We start from the raw sequence: 9,997 nt of genomic DNA, 5'->3' as shown, positions 1-9,997 counted from the left end.
CCTCATTCAGCTAAAACTAATGTTGGTGATCAGCCTGTGCGTTTCCCAGATCGCTTCGCAGACAGTTAATTAAATAAATCATTCAAATCGAAATTGACGGTCGTACAAAAGTTCTGTCGCTCGTTCGGATATCTGGTTACATGGCTGGCGGGAGGGGAGTAAACAGGACAGCTATATTTCTCTTTCAAAAAGTGGTAAAAAGGAATAGGTGAATTGTTCAGACACAGGGGGAACACCGGGACAAACAGGTAGATAGCTTGGTTATAAAAGTAGGACTACTGAGGTAGACACATGTTATTCGTGTCCAGTAGTTTACCAAAAGTTCGCCTGACGTCAACAACAGGGTGTCACCAACAAACTACGCAAGAAAACCACTGTTTGTTTAACGGACGGATTGATGAATATCAATCACCAATGTCGATCACCGTCGCCAATATTCTACTTTTGGGTGGCTCATAGCGTGTACTCACAACTCAAGAGGAAATCAGCTTCTCCAGTTAGACGGACACAGATGGAGCTATACACAATGATAGGTTGGTCGAATATGGTCGTTTATCAGCCTACATATTATCGAGTAAGAGACCTCTGAATTTCATTGGTTTACCAGATTTGCTCGCACTTCTCCGGTGAGGAAAACCTCTGTGGTTTCCGAATGTGGAGGACTACCACTCGCAGCTCTAGGTGTCGATAAGTCTGGAAGTTGGTGGGTGTAGTTTAGAGCTGAGACCAAGTACACTGCGGCTGAAAAGACGGCCGTCCTAAACAGTAAAACCCCTGGTGAGAAGAGTCGTTTGGTTCTGGTTTTGTTTTGAGTTCACAGTTACAACGCCGACAAATGAAAAGCGATGGGTATCATCCAAGCATTGATTGAAGTCATTGAAAAGGGATCATTGGATTCCAATTTCCGAACTTTCAGTAACGAGCCCTATCCCAAAATCACACGCACGCGCGTAAAGTAATCCTTTAGGGGTCTTTTTACCGAAACAAACTTGGCTTCGTGCTGGGGCCTTTCATTTCCTTCAGCGAAAGATTAATGCTTTCTCTGTCCCTTCGTAGACAATATGAACACGACTGAGGGTCATTGAATCTGCAAAGCAGTTGGTCCGATATCGTCAACACCACGGCGGTTTTCACCACCTCTTTTGCTCCGAGAAGCCAAACTAGTCAAGCTCTGATCTTCCCAAATGTTGCAGGCCTAACGTGAGGCTGCTAGGTTTAACTGTAGAAGCTTCTTTTCAGGCAACTTGCTTCTGTTCTGCAGACATAACAGCCTTGCCCAATTCCATTGGTCCGTTTGCGGTTCTTGTGATCCTTTGGTCTGAATGCCGTGCGTTTCATTTGCCTTATCGAATAAATTCACTTTGAAAGTTTTGACCACTGCTCACATTGTCTAGTTTGCTAATCTGTGTTGTGTTGAGTGCACTCACTCAGAGTTCAATACAGAGTACCACGTCAGGTACCACCCGCCTGAGGAGGTAAGCTGTTGCCTCTCCGTGTGGCGGTCCCCTTTGAGGGGCCTATAGCGATTAATCATTGATCTTTCACCAATTCAAGTGGACTCAGTGTACCCTTCTACATATTACACATATTGGTCGTACAACAAGGAAAACCGATAAAAAATTAGGGTGTTCTGTTAACCTCGTGAGCTTTGGACAGTGCCAAAACAGTGGTGGACATCGGGCGGGTTCCACCCCCCATACTACTTACAACACTACTTACAATATCCTGAATATCGGCTTAGCTATGAGACCAAATTTGCGCTTTACGCCCCGATGAAGTACGCCACAAAAAGTGAGGTGTAAGTGAAACGCATTCGGATCTCTCCTGCACACCAATTTAGTATGCAAATGAATGATTTAATTAGAACAGAAAGTCCTTTGCCTGCTCTTGCATAAAACGACAAGAAATTATAGGATGCGACGGAATTAGACAAGTGTTTCCCACCTTTCTTCATTGCTACACCAGATCTGTGAAAATTGCGGATCGACTAGGAGATGCTCATCTGACATAAATGTATCTTTTGATGTCATCATTGCTGAACGTACATCGGAGTGTGAAAAATCGAACTCATGTTGTCCTTTCTAGTTATGTTGCGTATCCAGGACATGGTAGTTTGCAGTCTCATTCATACACCATCTCGAAAAATAGGCGTCGTTTTAGGAACTTCTCAGATCTAAGCCGTTTCAATGAAACCGTACCATCTGCATTGACCCTTGGCATTGTGTCTGATCAACCGCATACTATTTCTGCGTCATTTATGGGAGGGGGGCGTGTCCGAATGACCACTAAAACGGGAGTAGTTTCCTTTATGAAAATATACTGCGATATCTCGAATATCGTGCCAACTGAATCATGAGGCGGCCTGTGTGTAGCACATTCAGTTGTAGAATATCATAAACGAGAGGTTCAGTTAAGTCTCTCGTGAAAACCAAATTGGTTTGCAAATGAGTGTATTCCTCGAAAACAGTCCAATTAGGGTTCAAGTAGAACATAAGGTTGACGGAAACTCAGGGACTGAACCTACCTGATGAGCCCCAAGAAGGGCGAAACCGGTCGTGGGCTATCGAAGAGTTTTCAGCAACCTTGTGAGTAGTTTCCTTTATAAAACGCATTCCGTTATCGGATCGGAGGCTATGCAAACGAAACGCTATCAGTATGAGATCAGCCGAGAGCGGTCTCTTTCTCTGGTTCAGAGAATTTCGGGTGCGTGACGTAAGCAAGGGCGCGATACCAAAAAGAATACACTGCGGACCTGGACAGCCTAGTGGGTGGGAGCTTGGACTTGTGTTTTCAACTCACGAACTGTCAACTTGTAACTAATCGGCTGCCGCTCCCTGCGGTTCCGCGAACAAAGACGTAAAATATATACTTTAAAACATGTGAAAAAGGATTGATTAATTTGCCCGTTGTTGGAGAAAATGCCATAATGACATGAGGTCGTGTTACGTCTTACCACGAAAAAAGACACTGTTCAATCAGGAGATATTTATCCAAGATAAGGATTCCTGTGTATCCTGGTAGCAAAAGTCTTTCTTTATTGGGAAGCACTCTTTCTTCCGAAACGGGCTGAACGGCTGGGTATATAATTCTGTGAACAACCGCTTTTCAAACCCCGGCTCGATTCCCTAAGAGCGGAATCCTTAGAGAAGCTTCAGAAATGCAAGCAGAACATTATATCCTTTTGCTGTTCACGCACAAGGATATAGGGTGCCAACAGCTTCATGAAAGCTTTACAAATCGAGACCGACCTCTGCCTCTCGACTTCTCCTGTCTAGGCTTGGGCAACCCGACAGGATCTCAGCCCGCGTGCTCCTCTTGGGTGGCATGGCAGCTAGGCACCGAAAAGTGTTACGGCTGAATGATTACAAATCGCGGCTGGGTTCAAAACCGTCGGGGGCAAAAGAATTACAAGCATCCAGCTCGTACCGTGAGTTACGAAAATACTAGTGATGCGTTACTCAGCAAACACCCAACGGATATAGAGCTTAGCAACAACCTCGCCATTCTTCTAGTATACCTATCTAATCTACAAATGAGTTCGGCTGAGTCGTTAAAAAACATTGATAGATGAGGTTTCGAATGGGCCACCACCCACTCACAAGAAATACCTTTCGGAGTCCCTCGAATTTTTGTGTGACTTCAAGATATTAGTTGTACAGGGTTGCGAGATTTGTAGATTTCATGCTCATATGACTCCCCCTTGAACAGTCGCCCTTCTGTTCTGGCGCCATTATTCTGGTTAGTCCACACCAAAACAGGAACTCGAGTTTCGCCCATCAGCAGTGCATACGCAGTGATCGTGCCGGAGTTTGAACTCCGCACGTCTGATATGCGAAGTGGGCGTCTGACAGCATTACTCCACCAGTGGACGCTGGACGCATCTGAACAGACAAACTTGAGCAATGTGATTTGAGGTTTGGTCCAAAATGACACTAGAACCAACTAAACCTTTTAGTTTCTGACCATTGCACGGCGTTACAGTCATTAGGCCTATCCTCTTTATTTGATCAAGGAAGGCTACAAGTAATCACATATGACAGAAAAAAACAAAGCACCGGTGCCGCTTCACCCAGGATTAAAACGGCTCACGGATGCAACTCGACTAGGATATTAGGTTGACATATTGAAAACTTTCTGCATCAGATTGTTCAAGCTGTCTAGAATCACCCGAGACACAGCCCGATCCTTAAGTAATTTGGATGTTTTTTTTTGTAATGTACTACTCATAAGGTTGCTGAAAACCCCTCGATGGCCCACGACCGGTTTCGCCCTTCTTGGGGATCATCAGGTAGGCGCAGTCCCCGAGTTTTTGTCAACCTTATGTTCTGCTTGAAACCAAATCGCGATACCTCGAATATCGTAGCGACTGAAACATGAGGCGGCCTTGCGCAGCACATTCACCTGCATGGAAACAGCAAAACTGAGAGATTCAGCTGGGTTCCAGGTGAATCTCCCACAAAACCAAATTTGTTCCCAAATGAGTGTATTTCGCTACAGGTAAAAAACTTTCTTTGGTTCAGGGCATGGATATTTTTCTCTATACACAGCCCGCTGCTACGCAACAAAACATTCAGTTGATTTCGCTCTGATATTGTTGTTTTTCACAATGTGTTGTAGCTGCTGATCGCCAACGCCGTATAAGTCCGCGGTGCCCTCTACTCGAATAAAACAGAAGAGGAATAAACAACTCTGCGGGACCATTGGCAAAAGCGTCGAGCCGTCGAGCTTAATGAAATCGTACACCAACGACGGCGTACCTACCTGGATGAAAATCAGGGTCACAGATTTATCCACCAGACGTACACACGGGGATTCCTTTATCTGCCCGGATGATGGATTCAGTATGGAGAATTCACAGTGCAGACCGTTAGGATGATTCATTTCGGAGGTTTCATATATATGAACAGGAAGTATTGTAATTTTTGACAGAATGCACTACTCATTAGGTTGCTGAAAACGCCTTGGCAACCTTCTTGAGGCTTACTGGGCGTACGTGGTCTCCGAGGTTGCATAAACAGGAATACCGTGTAGGGCTCCAACGCACCGACTATTGCATGTGCTTGGTGCGAGAACGCAAGCACATGATGGTGAGTCGATCGAATACGATCTAACGGTACTAAGCTAGTTTGTGGTTCACATCCGTTTTCCCTGAGTGCCGAATGAACCGGGCTTATTGGAGCTCGAGAACACGGGGCCCATAGAGGTTTCAAGTATTTTCAACCGTTCAAGAAGCCGCAAACCTTAGTTTTCTACTTGCTTACTTCACCAGTGAGCGGTGCTGTAAGGTGCTCAGGAGTAGCAGCTGTGTTCGTACTTCGCGAGGTTAGCTCGTGCTTGTTCGTTTCCTGTTCATTCGATCGGCTTGGAGGGGCAAGCAAACAGCACCTGGTTATCGTGCCTACGGCTTTCAGGGTTATTTTAAAAGGACGCGCAAGATGCCGGGTTGAACGTTTCCAACTCTTTTGCCTGAACAGAATGGAATGATGTAGGAAGTTCATATATTCTCCATCTCCATCACACTCAGTTTCCGATTGCATAGGCAGGTGGGCACCAGAGAAAAACAAAGAGACGGGGGCCTTGGTCTTGACCGCCAGTGCCCACCTCGCCGGTGGCGAGTGGTGTGAGGGTATCATATCAACATGACCCGACAAAATCACATGACTTACTGTTCGTAGATATAACTCCAACCGCGAAGCACAGACTTCCACTTGAGCCAAAGACTGAAGTGAGAGCTGATGATTTGTGTTCAAATGTCTGTCAGAACAGGAAACAGAAAACCAGTGTTAAAAGGACAAAATGGTAAAAAAAAACGTTGATGGCAGGAAGTCAGAATGAAAAAAAACTGAAGGAGAACAATTCACAGAGTTTAGCGAATACACACTCGTTCGCAAATTAATTTGGTTTTTCGAGAGACACCTGGAACCCAGCTGAATCTCTTGTTTGTGATGTTTTCAGGTGTTTCCTAGGTGAGTCTCTCGAAAAACCAAATTAGTTTGCGAATGCGTGTATATTCGCTAATTTCGTGCAATTTGGTTTCAAGTAGAACATAAGGTTGACGGAAACCCGGGGACTGCGCCTACCTGATGAGCCCCAAAAAGGGCGAAACCGGTCATCGGCTGTTGACGGATTTTCAGCAACCTTATGAGTAGTACATTACAAAAATTCACTGATCGTTTTCCAAAATTCCCAGAAAAAAAGTACCTTCAGTCGAACTGGAGAGTGTGATAATTTACGCAAAAAGGACTGTTATTTGTGTATTGCCAAAATCTGATCGAATGGACCAGCTGGCAGGTGGTTGAACGCGGGCCTTCCTCACTGGTTATGAATGCCTGTGAATCAAGTTTTTTCTGTTGCAGAACCAAAGTCTTTAGGGCGACAAGAAAATCACGTTTTCCCCACCAACTCTCTGCCGATGAAGTACCCAGTCTGAGCACCAGAGGAGAAGGTTGGAATTGAAAAAAAAGTTACTTCCGCGATGGTCTAATCCTGATGGCATTCACAGCCAGCTTCAAGCTTTTTTTCTTCAAGAGATCAGTTCTGATGTTGTTCAGTTCACTGGGAGGGGATTAGATTACTAAGGTTTCATCACGAAGCGACGGACATTGGCGTTAGAGGGTGTATGTGTGTCCCGATCGCACCGATGGGTCACATTCGGGTCGACATTGTTGTGTACATATAGGCGTTTTATTATATGATGAATCCAAATTCCGAAGTCAACTTTATGTTAACAAAGGTCCTAATTCGTCGGCCAGCGATGGTCGCGCCACAGAGGTGGACACTGTAGGGGGGAACTCAGAGTTTTCCTACGGAGTCAACACAAAATTAAGGGGTATTTTCCAGCTGAACGACCAAAAACAAACTATGGTTTGATTGGGCAACAAAAAATGATGCACCGTATTTTTTGCTATTAAAATTACTTACTGCTGTTCTCAAGTATTTTTCTGCATCGGATCAATAAACCAAATACTTACTCCTTATGTACAAATCCACCTTCACGAAAAATCAAGTGACCCTATTATTATTTGTTTTGCAAACATATCATCTAGACAACATTTTAAGGTCAGCTGTCCTCTCGCCTAGTGACGAAATCAGTAGAACATCTCAATTGCGACCGTAAACAATCGTCTCCGTTGATCGATAGCTGGTTTGCTCACCCTGACCTTGAAAGTGTGCACGCGCTGTCACCAACGGTCGAGGAGTGACAAGCGGCTTCTGAGCACAAAACACGTAGCACCATTCAGGTCGTTTGTGGTTGTGAAGCTCAAACAAAGTTACAACCAAGCATACCAGGTAATGTTCCGGTCAGCAGTAAGCATCGATCGACCGGTATTCGGAAGGGCACTGATTCCGAGCTCAATTCATGGTGGAACTGGGTAAGCAACCCAGTTTCTGTTTGGGGCTACTTATAGTCGGACGATCATCCAGTGAGGTCATACCACCAGAAGAAAGAATTCAATCTTGGTGTGCATGCCTTCACGCAGTATGCCCATTCTCACCATGACTGTTTGTTGGTAAACAGCGAACAAATTGAAACATTAACAAGACTATGACCTGCAAGCAACGGCGGGAACGAACGCACCAGTCGAGAGGGTTGGGTAATTGGAGTTCGCCTGGTCTGCGTGAGCAGTTAGCACAACTGCGGCAATCGCACCAGTGCACCCATACTTCAGGAGACATACATGAGGATAGGTACAAGATGCCATTGTCTGATTGAGTGATTGCTAGACTGGGATTTGCGCGACAACCGACAGACCCCGTCTTAAAACCACCCTCTACTTAGGAAGCGCCGAATGCAAGGAATGTCACGGTTGTCTGACGACTATTCCGTCAGACCGACAGCTGGTCGGTTCGATGGATATTCTTGATAACAGGTATCTAAGATGTTAATTTAATGGCTAGGCTGAAAGTCGCATGCTCTTAATGGCTGCTCTTTTCCCCTTTGAAATATTGTGCTTTACCAGTTAGAAAATCAAAAGGATATTTTTCAAAAGGTTCTCCGAATGAAAAGACGGAATGTATTATCTGAACGATGTCTCCGCTCCAGTGCCGTCGTGTCCGGAAAAGACCCGTCAACAAGTAAGACAACAGTTTTATTGAGAACACGCGAGCAGAATTTACAAGCGGCCTCGCAGTATTTTTGACCTTGATTCAGTGTTGGGTGAGTAGCCATCCTCACCATGCCTGAACACTCATCATCGTCAGCTGAATGAATTGATTATTTGACTGGCCTGGATGCTTGACGGATTCCCTACTGCGATTTTGGTGGAGTTTTAACACTCTGGGATGATTCTCAGGAATGTGGCCTTCCTGACAGGATGTTTTAATCTTAAGATGAGGCCAGATGGCGAAAATCCCAGCCACAGGATCGCTTTCATCCTTATTCAATTTCGCGTAATGCATTCGCGTAAGGTTAGATTCAACTGAAAGGAGTCAACGGAAAATTCGATGCCAGCTCCAAAAGCTTATCGTATTTCAGTAATGTCTAGCATTGTTTTCCGAGATAACTAGAATTTCCACCATTGGAAAGACTAGGGGGTTGGTTTTTACCCAACAGACTGAATGGACCTCTGTTGCCCGTGTAGTACTGCCAAAACAGAACAGTTATTTACGTTCCTCAGGCCAGTATGCACGGATCAGTTTATGGTCCTCTTCTGACCAATGGAGGTTGTCTGCCGTGCTTGTTCTTCCTGGATGGGGCCCCCGAGACGGGCCCCATCAATGGCTAGAGACATTGTCAGACATGGCCCAGTCGCACCCTCAATGGCACTCATGCATCCAAGCTATTGCCTTCAATGCATAGTTCCTTTTCCAACCCCCCCCCCCCTAATTGACAGCCCACTGACAGTGCTGGATTTATGCACCAATTTATCAGCTCCTGCTTGCAATGCGCAGCTACCTACCCCTCCCCACCAATCATCAGGGAAAGAAACTGCGGCAGCTACAACCACTGTACGACGAGTACGCGGTTATTACAGCTGACAATGATGATGATATGCCGTGCTTCATTGATTCCCTGCGGTTCCTGTGGTCATCCTCATTCAATCGCAATTCCAAGACGTAAATATCTTGGATAATCAAGAAAACATGTCGTATTTGGGCGGTGAATGCTCAGTATAAGACATTCCGGGAAGTATCCCAGGATGAAACTTGTCTCCCGTTCGCTAAAATCGTTTCCTGCATGTGGCACTGAATGGCTATTGGATGAGGGTACTGTTTTCAGACGTCAGCAAAATATTGTTATTCAAGTTGGTATAAACATTAGACAACCAGAAAATAACCATTGTCGAATGAATCAATTCCCGCGGAGAAATTGATTGTCAAAATACGGTTACTCGTGGTTGATACGAGGCGTTTGTAATAAAACTAACCAGATTTATACTGAGGACTAGCATACGATACAAACACATCAAGGGTGATCCGTGTGTACAAGAGAGATGGCATGACATACGGAAGGGAGGAAATTAAAAACAGATAGGTCACAGATAGCTCTAGGCGATGGTTGCCTGCGGCAGTGGAGTGTTTGCGTGGATCTTAGACTGAAATTTCCGTTTGAGTAGTCATTACTCACTCCAATTAAAACACACGGAACACGGAACGTTTGGAGAAACTACACTATTTTCAAGAAATACACTCATTTGCAAATCAATTTGGTTTTCACGAGAGACTCAACTCAGCAACCTTGTGAGTAGCTTCCTTTATGAAAATATACTCCGATATCTCGAATAGCGTGCCAACTGAATCGTGAGGCGGCCTGTGGGCAGCACATTCAGTTGTAGAATATCATAAACGAGAGATTCAGTTGAGTCTCTCGTGCAAGCCAAATTGATTCGCGAATGAGCGTATTTCTCGAAAACAGTGCAATTTGGGTTCAAGTAGAACATAAGGTTGACGGAAACTCGGTGATTGTGCCTACCTGATGAGCCCCAAGAAGGCCGAGACTGGTCGTGGGCTGTCGAAGAGTTTTCAGCAACCTTGTGAGTAGTTTCCTTTATGAAAA

General features: G+C 45.1%; 1 protein-coding gene across 1 annotated transcript in view; it reads right to left on the bottom strand.

Moving 5' to 3' along the window:
* T265_13611 (hypothetical protein) overlaps positions 1–9,997 on the bottom strand; it is a gene marked incomplete at both ends in the record, with an annotated part of 79,886 nt that overhangs the window by 31,883 nt on the left and 38,006 nt on the right. Inside the window, one exon of the mRNA XM_009169698.1 lies at positions 5,667–5,754. Within this exon, the coding sequence (XP_009167962.1) occupies positions 5,667–5,754 (88 nt within the window). The remainder of the gene's footprint in view (positions 1–5,666; positions 5,755–9,997) is intronic.

Source organism: Opisthorchis viverrini (genome assembly GCF_000715545.1).
Source record: "Opisthorchis viverrini unplaced genomic scaffold opera_v5_85, whole genome shotgun sequence".
NCBI lineage: Eukaryota > Metazoa > Platyhelminthes > Trematoda > Opisthorchiida > Opisthorchiidae > Opisthorchis > Opisthorchis viverrini.
This window is presented reverse-complemented; position numbering and strand designations above follow the sequence as displayed.